The sequence below is a fragment of the Ranitomeya imitator genome, chromosome 2 (assembly GCF_032444005.1).
Source record: "Ranitomeya imitator isolate aRanImi1 chromosome 2, aRanImi1.pri, whole genome shotgun sequence".
Taxonomy (NCBI): domain Eukaryota; kingdom Metazoa; phylum Chordata; class Amphibia; order Anura; family Dendrobatidae; genus Ranitomeya; species Ranitomeya imitator.
In genome coordinates, this window is record NC_091283.1 from 607,138,119 (window position 1) to 607,164,735 (window position 26,617).

At 44.7% G+C, this 26,617-nt stretch overlaps 1 protein-coding gene across 1 annotated transcript in view; it reads right to left on the bottom strand.

The window, feature by feature from the left end:
* The window catches only part of ANKFN1 (ankyrin repeat and fibronectin type III domain containing 1), a 935,619-nt gene that overhangs the window by 211,809 nt on the left and 697,193 nt on the right, over positions 1 to 26,617 (bottom strand). Inside the window, exon 14 of the mRNA XM_069752446.1 lies at positions 18,336 to 18,504. Within this exon, the coding sequence (XP_069608547.1) occupies positions 18,336 to 18,504 (169 nt within the window). The remainder of the gene's footprint in view (positions 1 to 18,335; positions 18,505 to 26,617) is intronic.

Below are 26,617 nucleotides of genomic sequence, written 5' to 3' on the forward strand. Positions count from 1 at the left end.
TAGTAGTAGTTGAAAGAATGGACCGCAGACAGGCATCGAAGGCCTAAAATAAAAAAATTGGGCTGGCTGTAGGCAATTTTAAATTGGTTCCAGGGGTACACGGACAGCAGTGGTGTGGTCAGTGGAGGCCTAGTGGAAGGAGTGACCGCAGACAGGCATCGAAGGCCTAAAATAATAACACATGGCTGTAGGCAATTTTAAATTGGTTCCAGGGGTACACGGGCAGCAGTGACCTGGTCAGTGTAGTAGTAGTTGAAAGAATGGACCGCAGACAGGCATCGAAGGCCTAAAATAAAAAAATTGGGCTGGCTGTAGGCAATTTTAAATTGGTTCCAGGGGTACACGGGCAGCAGTGGTGTGGTCAGTGGAGGCCTAGTGGAAGGAGTGACCGCAGACAGGCATCGAAGGCCTAAAATAATAACACATGGCTGTAGGCAATTTTAAATTGGTTCCAGGGGTACACGGGCAGCAGTGACCTGGTCAGTGTAGTAGTAGTTGAAAGAATGGACCGCAGACAGGCTTAGAAGGCCTAACATAACAAACTTGGGCTGGCTGTAGGCACTTTTAAATTGGTTCCAGGGGTACACGGGCAGCAGTGGTCTGGTCAGTGGAAGTCTAGTGGAAGGAGTGACCGCAGACAGGCTTCCAAGGCCTAACATAACAAACTTGGGCTGGCTGTAGGCACTTTTAAATTGGTTCCAGGGGTACACGGGCAGCAGTGGTCTGGTCAGTGGAAGTCTAGTGGAAGGAGTGACCGCAGACAGGCTTCCAAGGCCTAACATAACAAACTTGGGCTGGCTGTAGGCACTTTTAAATTGGTTCCAGGGGTACACGGGCAGCAGTGGTCTGGTCAGTGGAAGTCTAGTGGAAGGAGTGACCGCAGACAGGCTTCGAAGGCCTAACATAACAAAATTGGGCTGGCTGTAGGCACTTTAAATTGGTTCCAGGGGTACATGGGCAGCAGTGTATGGTCAGTGGAAGTCTAGTGGAAGGAGTGACGGCAGACAGTCTTCGAAGGCCTAACATAACAAAATTGGGCTGACTGTAGGCACTTTTAAATTGGTTCCAGGGTAACACGGCCAGCAGTGGCCTGGTCAGTGTAGTAGTTGTAGAAAGAAGGGACCGCAGACAGGCTTCGAAGGCCTAACATAACAAAAATGTCAAAACAATGGTATTGTCAGTGCCAGGCATTGAAGGATGTCAGCGGCTAGACTACACATTGGTGAAGCTGTGAGAGATAATTTTGCTAGTGGTAGAGCACTGTTTGAGCTGGGGGGGGGAACTGTCTTGTGGCCGGCGGTACAGGCACAGGGCCCCTCATATTACAACGGTGTGTCTGACGTTGGGTGCGCACCACCACCGCCAGAGACACTTTATTGTACTATGAGGGACCCAGTGGCAGTGCCGTCGACCAAAAGCGGCCACACCCACCTCTTCAGACAAACAGCACTCTCAAGGGTCCAAGCGCAAAGTGGCGATAGCACGGCCCCGTGTGGGGAGTTTGGCCATTTCGTGAGGTGGAAACATGTCGTATGCTGGACAATCAGGTGAAGAAAATTACGAGATTGGAAAAGTCATTCAGAATAGTCCACAGGCAAGACCTTTTCATAGGAAAGCTAGGTGTCAGCCGGGCAGGGTGGGGCAAAAGATTTTGAAATCCAGTTGTGGTTCATTTTAATGAAGGTTAGATCATCTACATTTTGGGTAGCCAGACGAGTCCTTTTTTCTGTTAGTATTGAACCTGCAGCACTGAATACTCTTTCTGATAGGACACTAGCTGCCGGGCAAGCAAGCTCCTGCAATGCATATTCTGCCAATTCTGGCCAGGTGTCTAATTTGGATGCCCAGTAATCAAATGGGAATGACGGTTGAGGGAGAACGTCGATAAGGGATGAAAAATAGTTTGTAACCATACTGGACAAATGTTGTCTCCTGTCACTTTGAATTGATGCTGCAGTACCTGTCCTGTCTGCGGTCATAGAAAAATCACTCCACAACCTGGTCAGAAAACCCCTCTGGCCAACGCCACTTCTGATTTCTGCCCCTCTAACACCTCTGGTCTGCTGGCCCCTGGAGCTCGTGTGAGAACGATCACGGGCGCTGTGTGCAGGGAATGCCAGAAGCAAACGGTCAACAAGAGTTGATTGTTTTGTTGCTAATATTAGTTCCAAGTTCTCATGTGGCATAATATTTTGCAATTTGCCTTTATAGCGAGGATCAAGGAGGCAGGCCAACCAGTAATCGTCATCGTTCATCATTTTTGTAATGCGTGTGTCCCTTTTGAGGATACGCAAGGCATAATCCGCCATGTGGGCCAAAGTTCCCGTTGTCAAATCTGCGGTTGTGCTTGGTTGAGGGGCAGTTGCAGGCAAATCTACGTCACTTGTGTCCCTCAAAAAACCAGAACCCGGCCTTGCCACGCCACCAATTTCCCGTGCCCCCGGGAAAGCTTCCTCATTAAAAATATACTCATCCCCATCATCCTCCTCATCCTCCACCTCCTCTTCGCCCGGTACCTCGTCATGTACACTGCCCTGACCAGACAATCGCTGACTGTCATCAAGGCTTTCCTCTTCCTCTGGTGCAGACGCCTGATCCTTTATGTGCGTCAAACTTTGCATCAGCAGACGCATTAGGGGGATGCTCATGCTTATTATGGCGTTGTCTGCACTAACCAGCCGTGTGCATTCCTCAAAACACTGAAGGACTTGACACATGTCTTGAATCTTCGACCACTGCACACCTGACAACTCCATGTCTGCCATCCTACTGCCTGCCCGTGTATGTGTATCCTCCCACAAAAACATAACAGCCCGCCTCTGTTCGCACAGTCTCTGAAGCATGTGCAGTGTTGAGTTCCACCTTGTTGCAACGTCTATGATTAGGCGATGCTGGGGAAGGTTCAAAGAACGCTGATAGGTCTGCATACGGCTGGAGTGTACAGGCGAACGGCGGATATGTGCGCAAAGTCCACGCACTTTGAGGAGCAGGTCGGATAACCCCGGATAACTTTTCAGGAAGCACTGCACCACCAGGTTTAAGGTGTGAGCCAGGCAAGGAATGTGTTTCAGTTGGGAAAGGGAGATGGCAGCCATGAAATTCCTTCCGTTATCACTCACTACCTTGCCTGCCTCAAGATCTACAGTGCCCAGCCACGACTGCGTTTCTTGCTGCAAGAACTCGGACAGAACTTCCGCGGTGTGTCTATTGTCGCCCAAACACTTCATAGCCAATACAGCCTGCTGACGTATGCCAGTAGCTGCCCCATAATGGGAGACCTGGTGTGCAACAGTGGCAGGTGCGGATGGAGTGTTTGTGCGACTGCGGTCTGTGGACGAGCTCTTGCTTCTGCAGGAGGACGAGGAGGAGGAGGAGGAGGAGGAGGGGGTGCGAACGGCTACAGACAACTGTTTACTAGACCGTGGGCTAGGCAGAACTGTCCCAAACTTGCTGTCCCCTGTGGACCCTGAATCCACCACATTTACCCAGTGTGCCGTGATGGACACGTAACGTCCCTGGCCATGCCTACTGGTCCATGCATCTGTTGTCAGGTGCACCTTTGTGCTCACAGATTGCCTGAGTGCATGGACGATGCGCTCTTTAACATGCTGGTGGAGGGCTGGGATGGCTTTTCTGGAAAAAAAGTGTCGACTGGGTAGCTCGTAGCGTGGTACAGCGTAGTCCATCAGGTCTTTGAAAGCTTCGCTTTCAACTAACCGGTAGGGCATCATCTCTAACGAGATTAGTCTAGCTATGTGGGCGTTCAAACCCTGTGTACGCGGATGCGAGGCTAAGTATTTCCTTTTTCTAACCATAGTCTCATGTAGGGTGAGCTGGACTGGAGAGCTGGAGATCGTGGAACTAGCGGGGGTGCCGGTGGACATGGCAGACTGAGAGACGGTGGGAGATGGTATTGTTGCCGCCGGTGCCCTAGATGCAGTGTTTCCTACTACGAAACTGGTGATTCCCTGACCCTGACTGCTTTGGCCTGGCAAAGATACCTGCACAGATACAGCAGGTGGTGCGCTAAATGGTGGTCCTACACTGCCGGAAGGGATGTTGCGTTGATGACTAGCTTCATTGGCCGAGGGTGCAACAACCTTAAGGGACGTTTGGTAGTTAGTCCAAGCTTTCAAATGCATGGTGGTTAAATGTCTATGCATGCAACTAGTATTGAGACTTTTCAGATTCTGACCTCTGCTTAAGGAAGTAGAACATTTTTGACAGATGACTTTGCGCTGATCAATTGGATGTTGTTTAAAAAAATGCCAGACTGCACTCTTTCTAGCATCGGATACCTTTTCAGGCATTGCAGACTGAGCTTTAACCGGATGGCCACGCTGTCCTCCACCAGGTTTTGGCTTTGCCACGCGTTTTGGGCAAGATACGGGCCCGGCAGATGGAACCTGTGGCGATGTTGATGCCTGCTGCGGCCCCTCCTCCTCCTCTGCTTCAGAACTGCTGCCGCCTGCACCCTGTTCCCCCAATGGCTGCCAATCGGGGTCAAGAACTGGGTCATCTAATAACTCTTCTTGTACCTCCTGCGCAACTTCGTCTGTGTCACCGTGTCGTTCGGTGGTATAGCGTTCGTGATGGGGCAACATAGTCTCATCAGGGTCTGATTCTTGATCAGCACCCTGCGAGGGCAATGTTGTGGTCTGAGTCAAAGGACCAGCATAGTAGTCTGGCTGTGGCTGTGCGTCAGTGCACTCCATGTCAGATTCAATTTGTAATGGGCATGGACTGTTAACTGCTTCACTTTCTAAGCCAGGGACGGTATGTGTAAAGAGCTCCATGGAGTAACCCGTTGTGTCGCCTGCTGCATTCTTCTCTGTTGTTGTTTTTGCTGAAGAGGACAAGGAAGTGACTTGTCCCTGACCGTGAACATCCACTAACGACGCGCTGCTTTTACTTTTACCAGTTTCACGAGATGAGGCAAAAGAGCTAGAGGCTGAGTCAGCAAGATAAGCCAAAACTTGCTCTTGCTGCTCCGGCTTTAAAAGCGGTTTTCCTAATCCCAGAAAAGGGAGCGTTCGAGGCCTTGTGTAGCCGGACGACGAACCTGGCTCCACAGCTCCAGACTTAGGTGCAATATTTTTTCCCCCACGACCACCTGATGCTCCACCACTACCACTACCCTCATTACCAGCTGACAATGAACGCCCCCGGCCACGACCTCTTCCACTAGACTTCCTCATTGTTTTAAAAACGTAACCAAACTAACGTTATTTGTTGCAGTCACACAACTTACACGGTGAGCTATAACTTCAGTATGATTTAGCTACCCCTTTACAGGTTGGTGAGACCACAGCGAAAATCAGGCCCAATGTTACACACTCTTTTTTTGGTGGCTGCAAATTAGAGAGATGCCCCACACGCAGGACTGTCACTGAAGCACAAATGTTAATATTAATGTCACACTATTATTTTTTTTTTATTTTTATTTTTTTCAGGAACACTTTAGAAACCCCCCCAAAAAAAAAAAAATAGATTTTTGCAGGGAGAATTTAGAAAACAAATGTAACAAACTATATGCTTTCTATGGGCCACTGAGTGAGAGATGACGCACACAGGAATCAGGAGTGGCACACAAGCCCAGAGGCCAATATTTTTCTACCAATGATTGATGGAGTTATTTTCTCTGGTAGATTTTGGAACCCAAATCAAGGAAAAAAAATATAGGCTTTCTATGGACCACAATTGGAGAGAGAGAGAGAGAGAGAGAGAGAGAGAGAGAGAGAGATGGCACACCCAGGAGTCAAGACTGGCACACAAGCAGAAAGGCCAATATTAATCTTCCACTGTTTTTTTGGGTTGTTTTCTTTTTTTTTTTTTCAGGGAGACTTTAGAAAAAAAAATAATAAAAAAAATATGATTTTATCAGGAAGAATTTAGAAACCAAATAAAATAAAATGATTTTTTCAGGGAGAATTTAGAAAACAAATAAAACCAAAAATAGGCGTTCTATGGCCCACTGACTGAGAGAGAGAGAGAGATGTAACGCTTAGTACTGGCACACAAGCCCAAAGGGCAATATTAATCTCCCTTTTTTTTTCCAGGGAGAATTTCTAAAACCCAAAAAAAAAATAAAATAGGCTTTCTATGGCCCACTATTTGTGAGAGAGATGGGACGCTCAGGACTGGCACAGATGGCACGCTCAGGACTGGCACAGAAGCCCAGAGGCCAATATTAATCTCCCTTTTTTTCTGGGAGAATTTATAAAACCAAAAAAATATTTAAATAGGCTTTCTATGGCCCACTATTTGTGAGAGAGATGGCACGCTCAGGACTGGCACAGATGGCACGCTCACAACTGGCACACAAGCCCAGAGGCCAATATTAATCTCCCTTTTTTCAGGGAAAATTTATAAAACAAAAAAAAAAATTAAATAGGCTTTCTATGGCCCACTATTTGTGAGAGAGATGGCACGCTCAGGGCTGGCACAGATGGCACGCTCAGGACTGGCACACAAGCCCAGAGGCCAATATCAATCTCCCTTTTTTTCAGGGAGAATTTATAAAACCCCCCAAAAAAATAAAATAGGCTTTCTATGGCCCACTATTTGTGAGAGAGATGGGACGCTCAGGACTGGCACAGATGGCACGCTCAGGACTGGCACAGAAGCCCAGAGGCCAATATTAATCTCCCTTTTTTTCTGGGAGAATTTATAAAACCAAAAAAATATTTAAATAGGCTTTCTATGGCCCACTATTTGTGAGAGAGATGGCACGCTCAGGACTGGCACAGATGGCACGCTCACAACTGGCACACAAGCCCAGAGGCCAATATTAATCTCCCTTTTTTCAGGGAAAATTTATAAAACAAAAAAAAAAATTAAATAGGCTTTCTATGGCCCACTATTTGTGAGAGAGATGGCACGCTCAGGGCTGGCACAGATGGCACGCTCAGGACTGGCACACAAGCCCAGAGGCCAATATTAATCTCCCTTTTTTTCAGGGAGAATTTATAAAACCCCCAAAAAAAATAAAATAGGCTTTCTATGGCCCACTATTTGTGAGAGAGATGGGACGCTCAGGACTGGCACAGATGGCACGCTCAGGACTGGCACAGAAGCCCAGAGGCCAATATTAATCTCCCTTTTTTTCTGGGAGAATTTATAAAACCAAAAAAATATTTAAATAGGCTTTCTATGGCCCACTATTTGTGAGAGAGATGGCACGCTCAGGACTGGCACAGATGGCACGCTCACAACTGGCACACAAGCCCAGAGGCCAATATTAATCTCCCTTTTTTCAGGGAGAATTTCTAAAACCCAAAAAAAAAATAAAATAGGCTTTCTATGGCCCACTATTTGTGAGAGAGATGGGACGCTCAGGACTGGCACAGATGGCACGCTCAGGACTGGCACAGAAGCCCAGAGGCCAATATTAATCTCCCTTTTTTTCTGGGAGAATTTATAAAACCAAAAAAATATTTAAATAGGCTTTCTATGGCCCACTATTTGTGAGAGAGATGGCACGCTCAGGACTGGCACAGATGGCACGCTCACAACTGGCACACAAGCCCAGAGGCCAATATTAATCTCCCTTTTTTCAGGGAAAATTTATAAAACAAAAAAAAAAATTAAATAGGCTTTCTATGGCCCACTATTTGTGAGAGAGATGGCACGCTCAGGGCTGGCACAGATGGCACGCTCAGGACTGGCACAGAAGCCCAGAGGCCAATATTAATCTCCCTTTTTTTCTGGGAGAATTTATAAAACCAAAAAAATATTTAAATAGGCTTTCTATGGCCCACTATTTGTGAGAGAGATGGCACGCTCAGGACTGGCACAGATGGCACGCTCACAACTGGCACACAAGCCCAGAGGCCAATATTAATCTCCCTTTTTTCAGGGAAAATTTATAAAACAAAAAAAAAAATTAAATAGGCTTTCTATGGCCCACTATTTGTGAGAGAGATGGCACGCTCAGGGCTGGCACAGATGGCACGCTCAGGACTGGCACACAAGCCCAGAGGCCAATATTAATCTCCCTTTTTTTCAGGGAGAATTTATAAAACCCCCCAAAAAAATAAAATAGGCTTTCTATGGCCCACTATTTGTGAGAGAGATGGGACGCTCAGGACTGGCACAGATGGCACGCTCAGGACTGGCACAGAAGCCCAGAGGCCAATATTAATCTCCCTTTTTTTCTGGGAGAATTTATAAAACCAAAAAAATATTTAAATAGGCTTTCTATGGCCCACTATTTGTGAGAGAGATGGCACGCTCAGGACTGGCACAGATGGCACGCTCACAACTGGCACACAAGCCCAGAGGCCAATATTAATCTCCCTTTTTTCAGGGAAAATTTATAAAACAAAAAAAAAAATTAAATAGGCTTTCTATGGCCCACTATTTGTGAGAGAGATGGCACGCTCAGGGCTGGCACAGATGGCACGCTCAGGACTGGCACACAAGCCCAGAGGCCAATATTAATCTCCCTTTTTTTCAGGGAGAATTTATAAAACCCCCAAAAAAAATAAAATAGGCTTTCTATGGCCCACTATTTGTGAGAGAGATGGGACGCTCAGGACTGGCACAGATGGCACGCTCAGGACTGGCACAGAAGCCCAGAGGCCAATATTAATCTCCCTTTTTTTCTGGGAGAATTTATAAAACCAAAAAAATATTTAAATAGGCTTTCTATGGCCCACTATTTGTGAGAGAGATGGCACGCTCAGGACTGGCACAGATGGCACGCTCACAACTGGCACACAAGCCCAGAGGCCAATATTAATCTCCCTTTTTTCAGGGAGAATTTCTAAAACCCAAAAAAAAAATAAAATAGGCTTTCTATGGCCCACTATTTGTGAGAGAGATGGGACGCTCAGGACTGGCACAGATGGCACGCTCAGGACTGGCACAGAAGCCCAGAGGCCAATATTAATCTCCCTTTTTTTCTGGGAGAATTTATAAAACCAAAAAAATATTTAAATAGGCTTTCTATGGCCCACTATTTGTGAGAGAGATGGCACGCTCAGGACTGGCACAGATGGCACGCTCACAACTGGCACACAAGCCCAGAGGCCAATATTAATCTCCCTTTTTTCAGGGAAAATTTATAAAACAAAAAAAAAAATTAAATAGGCTTTCTATGGCCCACTATTTGTGAGAGAGATGGCACGCTCAGGGCTGGCACAGATGGCACGCTCAGGACTGGCACAGAAGCCCAGAGGCCAATATTAATCTCCCTTTTTTTCTGGGAGAATTTATAAAACCAAAAAAATATTTAAATAGGCTTTCTATGGCCCACTATTTGTGAGAGAGATGGCACGCTCAGGACTGGCACAGATGGCACGCTCACAACTGGCACACAAGCCCAGAGGCCAATATTAATCTCCCTTTTTTCAGGGAAAATTTATAAAACAAAAAAAAAAATTAAATAGGCTTTCTATGGCCCACTATTTGTGAGAGAGATGGCACGCTCAGGGCTGGCACAGATGGCACGCTCAGGACTGGCACACAAGCCCAGAGGCCAATATTAATCTCCCTTTTTTTCAGGGAGAATTTATAAAACCCCCAAAAAAAATAAAATAGGCTTTCTATGGCCCACTATTTGTGAGAGAGATGGGACGCTCAGGACTGGCACAGATGGCACGCTCAGGACTGGCACAGAAGCCCAGAGGCCAATATTAATCTCCCTTTTTTTCTGGGAGAATTTATAAAACCAAAAAAATATTTAAATAGGCTTTCTATGGCCCACTATTTGTGAGAGAGATGGCACGCTCAGGACTGGCACAGATGGCACGCTCACAACTGGCACACAAGCCCAGAGGCCAATATTAATCTCCCTTTTTTCAGGGAGAATTTCTAAAACCCAAAAAAAAAATAAAATAGGCTTTCTATGGCCCACTATTTGTGAGAGAGATGGGACGCTCAGGACTGGCACAGATGGCACGCTCAGGACTGGCACAGAAGCCCAGAGGCCAATATTAATCTCCCTTTTTTTCTGGGAGAATTTATAAAACCAAAAAAATATTTAAATAGGCTTTCTATGGCCCACTATTTGTGAGAGAGATGGCACGCTCAGGACTGGCACAGATGGCACGCTCACAACTGGCACACAAGCCCAGAGGCCAATATTAATCTCCCTTTTTTCAGGGAAAATTGATAAAACAAAAAAAAAAATTAAATAGGCTTTCTATGGCCCACTATTTGTGAGAGAGATGGCACGCTCAGGGCTGGCACAGATGGCACGCTCAGGACTGGCACACAAGCCCAGAGGCCAATATTAATCTCCCTTTTTTCAGGGAAAATTTATAAAACAAAAAAAAAAATTAAATAGGCTTTCTATGGCCCACTATTTGTGAGAGAGATGGCACGCTCAGGGCTGGCACAGATGGCACGCTCAGGACTGGCACACAAGCCCAGAGGCCAATATTAATCTCCCTTTTTTTCAGGGAGAATTTATAAAACCCCCAAAAAAAATAAAATAGGCTTTCTATGGCCCACTATTTGTGAGAGAGATGGGACGCTCAGGACTGGCACAGATGGCACGCTCAGGACTGGCACAGAAGCCCAGAGGCCAATATTAATCTCCCTTTTTTTCTGGGAGAATTTATAAAACCAAAAAAATATTTAAATAGGCTTTCTATGGCCCACTATTTGTGAGAGAGATGGCACGCTCAGGACTGGCACAGATGGCACGCTCACAACTGGCACACAAGCCCAGAGGCCAATATTAATCTCCCTTTTTTCAGGGAGAATTTCTAAAACCCAAAAAAAAAATAAAATAGGCTTTCTATGGCCCACTATTTGTGAGAGAGATGGGACGCTCAGGACTGGCACAGATGGCACGCTCAGGACTGGCACAGAAGCCCAGAGGCCAATATTAATCTCCCTTTTTTTCTGGGAGAATTTATAAAACCAAAAAAATATTTAAATAGGCTTTCTATGGCCCACTATTTGTGAGAGAGATGGCACGCTCAGGACTGGCACAGATGGCACGCTCACAACTGGCACACAAGCCCAGAGGCCAATATTAATCTCCCTTTTTTCAGGGAAAATTTATAAAACAAAAAAAAAAATTAAATAGGCTTTCTATGGCCCACTATTTGTGAGAGAGATGGCACGCTCAGGGCTGGCACAGATGGCACGCTCAGGACTGGCACACAAGCCCAGAGGCCAATATTAATCTCCCTTTTTTTCTGGGAGAATTTATAAAACCAAAAAAATATTTAAATAGGCTTTCTATGGCCCACTATTTGTGAGAGAGATGGCACGCTCAGGACTGGCACAGATGGCACGCTCACAACTGGCACACAAGCCCAGAGGCCAATATTAATCTCCCTTTTTTCAGGGAAAATTTATAAAACAAAAAAAAAAATTAAATAGGCTTTCTATGGCCCACTATTTGTGAGAGAGATGGCACGCTCAGGGCTGGCACAGATGGCACGCTCAGGACTGGCACACAAGCCCAGAGGCCAATATTAATCTCCCTTTTTTTCAGGGAGAATTTATAAAACCAAAAAAAAAAATAAATAGGCTTTCTATGGCCCACTATTTGTGAGAGAGATGGCACGCCTAGGGCTGGCACAGATGGCACGCTCAGGACTGGCACACAAGCCCAGAGGCCAATATTAATCTCCCTTTTTTTCAGGGAGAATTTATAAAACCCCAAAAAAAATAAAATAGGCTTTCTATGGCCCACTATTTGTGAGAGAGATGGCACACTCAGGACTGGCACACAAGCCCAAAGGCCAATATTAATCTCCCACTGTATTTTTATCAGGGAGAATTTATACACCCCACAAAAAAAAATACAGAAAAATGAAAAGGCTTTCTATGGCCCACTATGTGAGAGAGATGGCACACACAGGGATGGCACTCTAGCAGAAATGCCAAATTGCCAATCTTAATCTCCCACCAAAAAAAAAAAAAAAAAAAAAACAGGGAATGTCCTACAATTACTATCTCCCTGCCTGCAGTAATCTCAGCCAGGTATGGCAGGCAGCTACTATCTCCCTGCCTGCAGTAATCTCAGCCAGGTATGGCAGGCAGCAATAAGGAGTGGACTGATGCACAAATGAAATAAAAAGTGTGGACAAACAAAAAAGATAGCTGTGCAGAAAGGAAGGAACAAGAGGATTTGTGCTTTGAAAAAAGCAGTTGGTTTGCACAGCGGCGTACACACAGCAATGCAGCTATCAGGGAACCTTCTAGGGCAGCCCAATGAGCTACAGCGCTGAGGGGAAAAAAAAAAAAAAAAAAACTTCCACTGTCCCTGCACACCGAGGGTGGTGTTGGACAGTGCAAATCGCTGCAGCACAAGCGGTTTTGTGGTTAATGGACCCTGCCTAACGCTATCCCTGCTTCTGACAAAGCGGCAGCAACCTCTCCCTAAGCTCAGATCAGCAGCAGTAAGATGGCGGTCGGCGGGAACGCCTCTTTATAGCCCCTGTGACGTCGCAGACAGCAAGCCAATCACTGCAATGCCCTTCTCTAAGATGGTGGGGACCAGGACCTATGTCATCACGCTGCCCACACTCTGCGTTTACCTTCATTGGCTGAGAAATGGCGCTTTTCGCGTCATTGAAACGCGACTTTGGCGCGAAAGTCGCGTACCGCATGGCCGACCCCGCACAGGGGTCGGATCGGGTTTCATGAAACCCCGACTTAGCCAAAAGTCGGCGACTTTTGAAAATGTTCGACCCGTTTCGCTCAACCCTATTCATTAGCACTGCAGACAATCAGTGTGGGAGAGCCAGCTCTGGACGCGTGTAGAGTAAGTGATACTTGGTTTGTTTTTTATAGCTACTGCAGTGTATAAAGTAAATTTTTCTCAAAGGAACAACTTCTTTAAACTAGCCATAGACCTTAGAGAGCTGAGTGTTTTCAACCCCCCATTTACATCTATAGTGCATGTGTTCCACATAGAGCAAAGGGTAATAAGGTACTGACAGACACCACTACTTGGATAGTTTATCTCCCGAGCGGAACAAAAATCAATTACATTTGAAAACCAAAACAAACTATTAATGTATTCAAAATCTGTGATTGAGGGTAGGGTTGAGCGACTTTTACTTTTATAGGATCGGGTCGGGTTTCACGAAACCCGACTTTTCAAAAGTCGGGTCGAGTGAAATCGGCCGATCCTATAAAAAAGTCGGGGTCGGGGTCGGCCGAAACTCAAAACCCAATGCAGTGCATTGGGTTTCCAATGGTTCCCAGGGTCTGAAGGAGAGGAAACTCTCCTTCAGGCCCTGCGATCCATATTTAAGTGTAAAATAAAGAATTAAAATAAAAAATATCGCTATACTCACCCTCGGACGCGCCCTGGTACTAACCGGGAACCTTCCTTCCTTCGAATCAGCGCTTGCAGGACCTTTCGGTGACGTCGCGGTGACTTCGCGGCTTGTGATTGGTCGTGCGACCGCCCATGTGACGGCTCGCGCGACCAATCACAAGCCGCGACGTCACCGCAAGGTCCTGCAAGCGCTGATTCTTAGGAAGGAAGGCTGCCGGAAAGAAGCAGGGCGCGTCCGAGGGTGAGTATATACCTAATATATACCAATCACAAGCCGCGACGTCACTGCAAGGTCCTGCAAGTGCTGATTCGAAGGAAGAAAGGCTGCCGGTTAGTACGAGGGCACGTCAGAGGGTGAGTATAGCGATATTTTTTATTTTAATTCTTTATTTTACACTTAAATATGGATTCCGATACCGATTTCCGATATTGCAAACATATCGGAACTCGGGATCGGAATTCCGATACCAGATTCAGAAGATCGCCGACTTCATGGCAGGGGTCGGGTCGGGTTTCATGAAACCCGACTTTGCCAAAAGTCGGCGACTTCTGAAAATGGCCGACCCGTTTCGCTCAACCCTAATTGAGGGCAATTTAGTATATCCCCATGCACATTATATTGTTGGCTAGTCTCAATGAAGTCAGCCAACATTACTCCAAAGTGTATGTCTTCTTATAGGTCTACTTTTGTAACCAGCTATTGATGGCCTGGCTGTCTAGAGTACCAAAAGATTATTTGATTAACCCAGTCACTATCAGAATAATGTCCAACAGAATATTACCACTATTTAAAGTCAAATCAAGTTTACCTTTAACTTTGGAGCCCATCACTTGCATCTACTCTATATTTCTCATGTTCTAATATTAGAGATGATTGAATTTATTTGAATGGGAATTAACCCTAGAACGCATACCCATAGAAATCTACACATTCACGCACCTGGGGCCTTTTAGGCCTGTTTACAATTATCATGGAATAACTCAAATAAAAATACTTTTCAAAGTTTATTGCAAAGTAAGGATGCATTCTCACTAGCGCAGGGGCCCGCCAGGATGGGATTCCGTAATGGATCTAACCTCCTGGTGACTCCAGCTAAGGCTGGCGGACACATACCTGGGGCCTCGCAGGCCTGCCAGGTTACTTGTTTTCTATTTTCTGTAAAATTACTTTAGTTAGAATTTTGAAACTCTAGGTATTCCTCAGGTATATAGTTGTTAGTAATTTCCAGTTGTTCATATATTTTTATGTTATAGGCATTTCGGTATAACAACCTTTTTTTGGGACTCTTCCATATTCACGCACCTGGGGCCTTTTAGGCCTGTGTGCAAGTATCACGGAATAACTCAAATAAAAATACTTTTCAAAATTTATTTTACAATTGCAAGGTAAGGATGCATTCCAACTAGCGCTGGGGTCCGCCAGGAGGGGAATCCGTAATCCGCCATTCCGGCAGCCTTAGCTGGAGTTACCAGGAGGTCAGATCCATTATAGATCCCCTTCTGGCGAACCTCAGCGCTACTGGGAACACAGCCTAAGATGTGTATATTTCAAAACATAATTATGTGCATAAAACAACAAAAAAAGTAAGTAAACGGGCACGCCAAATATAGGCATTCTATATGAAATTTTTTTATGAAAACATTTTTTGGTTGTAGCAAACTTGGTGCAGGAATATTTAGTTGTAACTTTACATATTCCCCTGACAATTCTTGCATATTATTTTTTCGGCTGAATGTTCCTTGCATACATTTTGTCCACAAGTAGAACAGAAACGCTCCGATTTTCTTTCCTTCTTTGCTGGACAAATATAGCAGCGCTTTCTTTTTTTTTCTCTTTGCTCTGGATGTTCCAGAAAGCGTATTCCACATCGGATCATTGCCTCCGTAATCTGCCCTGATAAGCATATCATGCTGCTTTTCTCCATCATAGTAGGCATCAAAAGTTCATAACAAAGTTCTGTCAAAAATAGACGTCTCTTGTCTTTCCTGTTGGCATGGAATTCTGGATTAGTTTGACAATAAACAATGTAGCTATTGAGGGCTGACACATCAAGGATATTGGAAAACAGGGCAACAGGCCAACGTTTAGTCTGCCTTTTGCATGAATACTCTCCAATCATTTTGTCCATCTTGTCGACACCTCCTTTTGTCTTATTATAATGCAGTATGATTTCAGTTTTTGTTTCCTGTCATTGGTGTCAATACTTCCATCATGATGCATTGTACTCAGTAATATCACAGATTTTTCTTTCTTGGCTTTATAAGACACCATTGTTGCTTGATTGCAGAAACCGAATACACTCTTGTAGATTGTTCACTGTGCATTGTGCTTCATGATTGGAGGAATTTCGCGGCGGTTTGGCCTCATAGTACCAACAAGTGTAAGTTGCTTTTGAAGCAAAAAGTTGGCCATTTCAAAATTGGTAAAGTAATTATCCATTGTAATATTTTTTCCTGAATTGAAAATTGGTAGAGCAAGTGTTTTTACTATGTCGGAACATAGGTCTTTCTGGACTGGAGCATCAGCTTCTTTGCCACAGTAAATCAGACCATTCATCCCATAATAGCTTGCAGAATCACACATCCAGAACATTTTTATGCCATACTTACCATGTCATGCAGAATCCACACTCTTCCCAGCAATAGCAGAGTCATAAAAGTTCTTCCCCAGCTACAATACAGACAAAAAGACTGAGTATCACATGTAAACCTAGTACAGGCCTAAAAGGCCCCAGGTGCGTGAATATGGGGTAGTCCCAAAAAAAGGTTGTTATACCGAAATGTCTGTAACATGAAAATATATGAATAACTGGAAATTACTAACAACTATATACCTGAGGATTACCTAGATTTTCAAAATACTAACTAAAGTACTTTTACAGAAAATAGAAAACAAGTAACCTGGCAGGCCTGCGAGGCCCCTGGTATGCGTTCTAGGGTTAATTTTACTCGAATTTTACAAAAATCTGTATTCAGAATATAGTTTTTTTCCAGTTCATTCAGCATGAATCCAGCAAAATGGCGGGCAGCAGTGGTTACTGTTTTGAGAACCACGAACGGCCAAAAAATTGTTAAAACAGTAATACACACTTCAACCCTCACCTGTCCCACTGCCTCTGCAGCTCACCATCCGGTCCTCGGATTTTCTTTTTTTTCTTTTCCTGTTATGCACACTCTCTTCGGAATCTTCAGTCCAAGCCACAGCTTCTGCTTGCACTAGGCCTCAGAAATTATTATGCCATCGTACTGCATGTCATAACATCACAGCATTGTGTGCATTCAGGGCCTAGTCCAGGTGGAAGCCATGGCCTGGAGTGAATATTCCAAAGATTATGGACGTGACAGCAGAAGTGGAAAACGAGAGGCACTGAGGACAAGATGTCAAGCTGTGGAGGTGATGGGACAGATAGGCAATGACTGGAGTATTCTTTTTTTTTACACCCCACTTTTCTAGAGAGACCCCACAGATTAATGAGGAAAATTCAATTTACAGGGAATGACAGCTGCAAATCAAATTTCCTTGCAAATTGATGTGATTTAAGGAATTTCAATCTAGGCAGAGCCGCTTATCTACAGATAATACTCCAGGATCATATTGTATGCCCTGTGACTGTGAATACAATGATAAAAGCAAAGAACAAAATGTCATTAATAGTGGACTGCATAAGTTTTATATAAATCAGGTTTGCACATATTTTTCTGGTCTGAAAGCCACTATGACAGAGTAACCCAATCTCAAGGGCCACAGCTAATGTACAGCCTAATTCTAATGTCTGTGCACTTGTGATATTATGGTCATTGAATATATGATAATGTGAGTCCAAATTGTATAATTATCTTTATATCGTTCCAAATCTGCCTCCTCAAATTCTAAAAAAAGACTCTTAAAAAGCATTATGTAATAGGACATATTTCCTTTTCACACTTTAGTTTTTGCATACACTTGTAGGCTTGATGATTATAATTTGCGCTAGTGAAAGTAAAAGATCCTGTAACTGCAATATGGTTATGATTGGGGATGAGCGAAGTTTACAAAATAAGTCTCTGGCAGATTCACTCAATTCTGACAGAAGATTCAATTTAGTCCAAATAAAATTGGACCCTATCAAAATTCCCCTGAATGCCATGAAAAGATGGTAATTATGCTCTGGGGTCTCTTTAGATCCCAAAGCATAAGACATGTAGAGAACAGAAAGGAATAAAAAAAAAAAAAAACATCCTGACTCCGTATGCCATCTCGACTGCCACCAGAGCTCCCCTTCTTCGTATATGTCTCCCTATACTGAGGCCCATGTAGTCAGGTAGAGGGAGATGCATATCATCCATGTCACTGCATGAAGCCAGTCACTTGCCTCAGAGCCAAAAGAACCGAAAACCCACGTGGAGGATCCTCATGTGGAGAAGAGAAAAGGAGTCAGGTGATGGCCTAGGACAGGCGAGCAATAACATGTTTTGTTTTTATTATTTATACTTCTTCCTGGCCCTCAAAAAGAATTCAGCAAAATGGTTGATGGCATGATGGCACCACTTGCAATTGTTTCAATTTGGTATGGTTCAGTCAGCTTAAGCACCAAAGTATTTGTTCTATTCTGCTTCTTCTAGTAGCATGGGAGAGTGCACAGTTCTTCTGACCAGCACTGCAACCTAGCCACTGGTCCAAACTGTCAATCTTCAGGAGCATACTGACCCCAGGAACAACAAGAAAGCCAGGAGGCAGATGCGTGGTGTGCTCCTGAAGATTGATCGTGAGAAAACCTATATAATACAGTGGTGCAATGTCACAGATGTTATACATACAAATACATTGATTGCATTAATTACTTTATATAAACATATTTCAGTAATTCACAAAAGCCTAATCAGTCTGTCTTCCCCTGTGACACTATCGCTCAGTCAAAACACAATGATGGTGTGTATGTGACCACGGGGTTACACTATTTGCAGCCCGTAGAGATCACACCAGAGATTTGTGGCCATCCTGTGATTTATTGAGCCACCACAGGGAAAGAAAGAATGCTAAGATAGATTATTTCATGCACAGGTTAGGAGTAATATGCCTAGGCAAGAAAACAAGCTTGTGTACCTAGCTCAAACATTTGAAGGGGGAGGTTAAGGAATCCTGAGTGTGGGGTGTAAGGATTACTCTGTCCTGGGGCACTGCAGACATCGTCTGAGGCAGGGAGCAGAAGAAGAAAGGAGACATTGTGACCCAGCTCCAACACCTCTTGTGTATACAGACGGAAGTGCTTGGCCTGCAGAGGGACACAGGGAGAGAACAAGGGTTACAATATATAAACACCAGCGACAAGCAACAATTGAGTCAACAGGTAGAAATAACATGTAACACAGTACTAAGTCATGGAATGAGCGTGCCCTGAATATCTCGATTGTTCTCCACCTGAGGAGACAGCAGAAGGATGCTTTACATGGACTGGATCTAAGGTCACTACAGATATTCATTTTAGTCTTAGCCTCATAATATCTGAATGGCAACACTGTACAGGAATCAGCTGAGCACAATTGCCTTCTTTCTATTTGTTCTGTTTCCCAGCAATTAAAAGGGAGTTTTACTTTAAGGATAGGCCCTTACGTACCAAATGTTTGCAGTATGGTCACAACAGTTATTAATAATTTTATTAACTGAGGAAATTCCATTTGCGGCATTCAGCGGTTATGCTTCATGTTTGCTATTGATATCAAAGCGGAAAACCAAAGATTTGATGACTACGTGCAAAAACTGTGATCCCGCTGTGCAGTATTACCATGGAGGTTTCAATGCATACAATTCATGGATTCATTTCCAAGAACAGTTTGCATGGAAAAGGTGCAATCGAAATTCCAACACCACTGCAGTAACAAGTTACAGACTTATACTGCCCTCTGACCGCTGTGGGTGAAAGTTAAATCCGCATTCATACATAGCAGCTTTTTCCCACTGTGCCTTGAAATGCTTATGTGGGTACAGTTTGGAGAAGGCCCATCTCTTGTTCCACCATTACTACCCCAGTGTACAAGGCAAGGTCCCTAGACATAGCTTGGTGAGTTTGATGTGGAAGAACCTGACTGGCCCAAACAGAGCCCTGACCTCAAACCCATCAAATACCTTAAGGATGAACTACAAATTGGATGAGATTGTGAGCCAGACCCCCAGCCTAACTTCTATGTCTGACCTCACAAATACTCTTGTGAATGAATGGGCAAAAAATTCCACAAACACACTTCAAAATCTAGTAATCAGCCTTCCCAGAAGAGTGAAGGCTGTAACGGGATGATCAACTTCTTAATAGTGCTTATGGATTTAGAATGGGATGTCACTAAGGCTCCTGTGGTTGTACTTTGTAGAGGTCCCAAATCATTTTACACCATAAAGTGTAAGTTGTGAAAAGAATGTAATATGATGTGTATTATCACATTTTTTTCCGTATTTTATTATACCTAGACTTTTTTTGTGTGTGTGATAGCAGAAGTAACATTTCTCAGATCAGTATTAATGGATATCCATAAGTAATGCTATGCATATTAACAAAACAGCGAACAACTATAATTTGCTTGGCCTAAGACCCTGTGCTACATGAATCACAAATAGAGGTAAAACCTGCCCACTGAGCCATAATAAAAATATTTCACTTTGATAAATATCTTTACACACAGTGCTCCTATTTATGTAAATGCCTCTACGTGTGGATGCCTTGTGTTTTCACTCGGAGACGTTTCTGTCACTTTTGAGACGTCCACAGATTAATGAACACCTTTATGTATACAATTGAGCTGCAATTAACTCAGGGGACACAGCTTGTGTCCTACTTATGTATTTTATGTTGTTTTTAATAAAAGCAGTTTTATGGGTGGTGAAAATAAATGCACAGAGGAATCCAAGTGATTTTAGGGTCTTAGCTTCACTATAGAATATTTAGAGACCACCCAAAAGTTGTTATTATTTTTCATACTTAAACGGCTTTCAAAATGTATTACTGTAAGTCCTATAAAAATAAACAAGCAAGCATAAGTTGAGTAAAGTGAGTGAGAATCTATAGTATATATATATATATATATATATATATATATATATATATATATTTCTCAACACTCTCTGAATTTTTTTAACTTATGTTGCTAAATCAGTATTTGATCTTCATTCAAGCCATTTATGTAGCTGAAAAAAAATTGTCTAACATTAACATAGGGAGAATCATCAAGAAATCTATTTGGTTTGATGTTTTCAAGCATAAAAGGTAGAAGATGGTACTCATAGATCTATAAAACTGTTTTTATTCCATTAATTTATAACAGTTGGATACATTGTTGATAAGTATGGACTACAGCCATTTTGCATCCACTTTAAGGTCCCAACAGAACCTCTCCTCTTTCCTCTTATTGGACAGGAAGATGAGACAACTTCCAACAAAGTAAATAAAAACAAGGAATAATGCATGTTCTCTATAGCAAATAGTAAGTAGGGCTGAAACACTTTTAATAAATATAATCAGCTATACATATATATCAAAGCTCAGACTGCCCACAGGCAAGCAGGTGAATTCCCCGGTGGGCCCATGTGCAGGAGTAAGCCACTTTCCCCCCAATATGAACAGTAGTTGGCCTAATACATTTTGATTTGTTATGTACAGACAAAAGCAGTATCTCATCATTCATCCAACTAACTACCTGAAGAATTATTATTATATAGAAGTATAGGTAAATTTGTGAAAGAGGGTAATGTAATGTTTGCATGTAGCTAAACAGTGGGCACCCGGAGTCAATGCTACTGGTGAGCCTTGGCCACCCAATGTGACACTGCATATATCCTTGTACAGTGGGTACGGAAAGTATTCAGACCCCTTTAAATTTTTCACTCTGTTTCATTGCAGCCATTTGGTAAATTCAAAAAAGTCAATTTTTTTCTCACTAATGTACACTCTTCACCCCATCTTGACTGAAAAAACAGAAATATAGAAATTGTTGAAAAGCTAATAAAAAAGAAAAACTGAAATATCACATGGTCATAAGTAGGGTTGAGCGAAACCCAACTATCTCAAAAGTCGAGTCGAGTGGAATCGGCCGATTATCGCGAAAAGTCGGGGATCGACCGAAACACGAAACCCAATGCAAGTCAATGGGGGAGCATAGTCGGCAGTGAGTGGAGGCCAGGAAAACACCTACAGTGCCCATTGTAATGGCAAAAACATCCATTCTTGTTACTGAAGCTTGTCAATCTTAATTTACCTTATAATATTAGTAAGGCATTGGAAATTGGGGGTCATTTGGCTAAAGTTGTGGGGGGTAGGGCTGGTTCAAGTATTTAGTGGGCCCAGGAAATCTGGACCACGTCACGGCAGTGGAGCAGGGAGAGGTAAGTATTTAAACTTTGCAAGTGCTGTCATCCTGAACAAGCAGGAGGGACCCACTCGTTGGCATTGGCACTGGCACAGGGCCCCTCAAAGTACGACGGTGTGTTTGCATGGCGGGGGCGCCTCCCACCGGCAGTGACACTTTTGCGTACTATGAGGGGCCCTGTGCCAATGACATCGCCAACGAGTATTCCTCCCCCCACCTGATGAAGGAACCTGCACTTTCATCTGCACCTTCCTCTTTGTCCCCGTGTAAGGTGGTATGGTATGCGGAAAGGGGAACCTGACTTTCAGCAGGGTCACAATCGTGCTGTGTAGCGTGCACGGGGAATGTTGCGTTATGGGTCAATGTACCAGCAGACTCATCTATCACTGGCTGGGCAATGGGCAGGATGAGGAGGAAACACAGATATAGGCCCAAAGAATAAAGTGGGCTAAATGCAGTTCAAAATTGGTAACAGGACTAACCAGGGGGCATTGCTTTGTTCAATGGAGTACAACTGTAATGAGAGGCTGACACAGTGAGTAGGCCCAAATCAGTAAGTAGGCTAAATGCAGTTCAAAATTGGTAACAGAAGTAAACAGGCGGCACTGGTTTGTTCAGTGGAGGAGAGCATCAAGGAGCGGCAGACACCGTTAGTAGGGCCAACAAGACAAGTTGGCCAAATGCAGTGTTATATTAAAAACAATTTAACGAGAGCCTGAAGATAGAAGCTAGGGAAAGGCAACCTGGAGAACACCTTGGAGCGGAAGACACCGTTTGCAGAACCCAGACCCAACTTGTAGGCCTAATGCAGTGTTGTTTCAACAACTACTTAACGAGAGCGTCAAAGATAGAAGCTAGGGAAGGCAACCTGGAGAACACTTTGGAGCGGCAGACACTGTCCCTACAACCCAAACCCAACTTGTAGGCCTAATGCAGTGTTGTTTCAACAACTACTTAATGAGAGCCTGAAAATGGAATTTCAGGACAGGAAACCTGGAGAACAGCACGGAGCGGCATACACCGTTAGTATGCCCCAGCCAAACTAGTAGCCCCACTGCAGTTGTTCGATTAAAAAACTATTTAACAAGAGCCTGAAGATTGAAGCTCAGGAAAGGCAACCAAGAGAACACCTTGGAGCGGCAGACACTGTTAGTAGGCCCCAACCAAACTAGTAGCCCCACTGCAGTTGTTCGATTAAAAAACTATTTAACAAGAGCCTGAAGATTGAAGCTCAGGAAAGGCAACCAGGAAAACACCTTGGAGCGGCAGACACTGTTAGTAGGCCCCAACCAAACTAGCAGCCCCACTGCAGTTGTTCGATTAAAAAACTATTTAACAAGAGCCTGAAGATTGAAGCTCAGGAAAGGCAACCAGGAGAACACCTTGGAGCGGCAGACACCGTCTCTACAACCCAGACCCAACTTGTAGGCCTAATGCAGTGTTGTTTCAACAACTACTTAACAAGAGCTTCAAGATAGAAGCGAGGGAGAGGCAACAGAGAGAACACCTTGGAGCGGAAGACTCAGTTTGTAGACCACAACGAAACTTGTGGCCCCAATGCAGTTTTATAATTCTGACAAGCTGAAAATCAGCCTTTTTTTTTTAGAGGAGGACAGCTGTATTAAGTGGCGCAGACAGACACTGCTAATAGGGCTTACACCACAAAGTAGGCTCACTGCAGGATAAAAAAAAGTTACATGGGTACACGGTCGGCATTGGTGTGCTCAACGGAGGACAAATGGAAGGAGGGACAGCAGACAGACTTAGTAGGCCTAAAATTTTAAAAAATAGGCTCAAAGCAGTTTGAATTATCTTGCAGGGGTACACAGGCAGCATTGGTGTGGTCAGCGGAGGACAATTGGAAGGAGGGAACGCAGACAGACTTAGTAGGCCTAAAATAAAAAAATTAGGCTCAGTACAGTTTGAATTATCTTGCAGGGGTACACAGGCAGCATTGGTGTGGTCAGCGGAGGACGATTGGAAGGAGTGTCTGACACAGTTAGTATTCCCAAAAAATAGATAGATGTTAATGTCTCGCAAAACAACAAAACCAAAAAACAAAAGGGTGGCATACTTACGTACAGGGTTGGGCTCCTCTGCTGAGTTTCAGACATAGTAATTTGGCGCTAAGTATTTACTGGTGTCAATATAGGACACTGACCCTGACTATTTTAACTAGCATCATGCATGTCAACAAATTGGTATTGTCAGTGCCAGGCATTGTTGGATGTCAGCGCATAGACTAAACATTGGTGGAGCTGTGAGAGATAATTTTGCAAGTGGTAGAACAGTGTTTGAGCTGGGGGGAAACTCTCTTGTGGCTGGCGGTACAGGCCCAGGGCCCCTCATGTTACATCGGTGTGTCTGACGTTGGTTGCGCGCCACCACCGCCAGAGATACTTTATTGTACTATGAGGGACCCAGTGGCAGTGCCGTCGACCAAAAACGGGCACACCCACCTCTTCAGACAAATGGGTGCTTGCACCAAGTGGCGAGACCACGGCCCCGTGGGGTGAGTTAGCCCATTTAGGGAGGTGTACACATGTCGTATGTTGGACAAACAGCTGCTGCAAATTAAGAGATTGGAACAGTCAGTAAGACCAGTCCACAAGCGAGACCTTTTTATAGGAAAGCTAGGTGTCAGCCGGGAAAGGTGGGGCAAAATAATTCAAAATCCATGAGTGGTTCATTTTAATGAAGGTTAGATCATCAACATTTTGGGTAGCCAGGCGAGTCCTTTTTTCAGTCAATATTGAACCAGCAGCACTGAATACTCTTTCTGATAGCACACTAGCTGCTGGGCAAGCAAGCTCCTGCAATGCATATTCTGCCAATTCAGGCCAGGTGTCTATTTTGGATGCCCAGTAATCAAATGGGAATGACGGTTGAGGGAGAACATCGATAAGGGATGAAAAATAGTTAGCAACCATACTGGACAAATGTTGTCTCCTGTCACTTTGAATTGATGCTGCAGTACCTGTCCTGTCTGCGGTCATTGCGAAATCACTCAGAAAACCCCTCTGTCCAACGCCACTTCTGATTTGTGCACCTCTAACACCTCTGCCCTGTTGCCCCCTGCAGCTTGTGTGAGAACCATCACCGGCGCTGTGTGCTGGGAATGCCTGAATCAAACGGTCTACCAGAGTTGCTTGTTTGGTTGCTAATATTTTTTCGAGGTTCTCATGTGGCATGATATTTTGCAATTTGCCTTTATAGCGATGATCAAGGAGGCAGGCCAACCAGTAATCGTCATCGGTCATCATTTTAATAATGCGTGGGTCCCTTTTGAGGATACGTAAGGCATAATCCGCCATGTGGGCCAAAGTTTCAGTTGTCAAACCTGCGGTTGTGCTGGGTTGAGGGGCAGTTTCAGGCAAATCTACGTCACTTGTCTCCCTCAAAAAACCTGAACCCGGCCTTGCAACGCCACCAGTTTCTATTGGCCCCGGAGAAGCTTCCTCATTCAAAAAATACTCATCCCCATCATCCTCCTCGTCCTCCTCATCTTCACCCGCTACCTCGTCCTGTAGATTGCCCTGACCAGACAATGGCTGACTGTCATCAAGGCTATCCTCTTCCTCGGCTGCAGACGCCTGCTAATTTATGTGCGTCAAACTTTGCATCAGCAGACGCATTAGGGGGATGCTCATGCTTATTATGGCGTTGTCTGCACTAACCAGCCGTGTGCATTCCTCAAAACACTGAAGGACTTGACACAGGTCTTGTACCTTCGACATTGCTCACCTGATAACTCCATGTCTGCCATCCAACTGCCTGCCCGTGTATTTGTATCCTCCCACAAATACATAACAGCACGCCTCTGTTCGCACAGTCTCTGAAGCATGTGCAGTGTGGAGTTCCACCTTGTTGCAACGTCGATGATTACGCGATGCTGGGGAAGGTTCAAAGACCTCTGATGGTTCTGCATACGGCTGGAGTGTACGGGCGAACGGCGGATATGCGTGCAAAGTCTGCGCACTTTGAGGAGCAGGTCGGGTAACCCCAGATAACTTTTCAAGAAGCACTGCACTACCAGGTTTAAGGTGTGAGCCAGGCAAGGAATGTGTTTCAGTTGGGAAAGGGCTATGGCAGCCATAAAATTCCTTCCATTATCACTCACTACCTTGCCTGCCTCAAGATGTACAGTGCCCAGCCATGACAGAGTTTCTTGCTGCAAGAACTCGGACAGAACTTCCGCGGTGTGTCTGTTGTCGCCCAAACACTTCATTGCCAATACAACCTGCTGACGCCTGCCACTAGCTGTCCCATAATGGGACCCCTCGTGTACAACAGTGGCAGCTGCGGATGGAGTGCTCGTGCGACTGCGGTCTGTGGACGAGCTCTCGCTTCTGCAGGAGGATGAGGAGGAGGAGGAGGGGGGGCGAACGCCTACAGCCAACTGTTTACTAGACCATGGGCTAGGCAGAACTGTCCCAATATTGCTGTCCCCTGTGGGACATGCATCCACCACATTAACCCAGTGTGCCGTGATGGACACGTAACATCCCTGGCCATGCCTACAGGTCCATGCATCTGTTGTCAGGTGCACCTTTGTACTCACAGATTGCCTGAGTGCATGGACGATTGGTCTTTTACATGCTGGTGGAGGGCTGGGATGGCTTTTCTCGAAAAGAAGTGTCGACTGGCTAGCTCGTACCGTGGTTCAGCATAGTCCATCAGGGCTTTGCTTTGAAAACTTCGCTTTCTACTAATCGGTAGGGCATCATTTCTAATGAGATTAGTCTAGCAATGTGGGCGTTCAAACCCTGTGTACGCGGATGGGTGGATGAGTACTTCCTTTTCCTAACAAGAGTCTCATGTAGGGTGAGCTGGACTGGAGAGCTGCAGATCGTGGAACTAGCAGCGGTGCTGGTGGACATGGCAGACTGAGAGAGGGTTGGAGATGGTATTCTTGCTGGTGCCCTACATGCAGTGTTTCCTACTACGAAACTGGTGATTCCCTGACTGCTTTGGCCTGGCGACGAAACCTGCACATTTACGGCAGGTGGTGCAGGAAATGGTGGGCTTACAGTG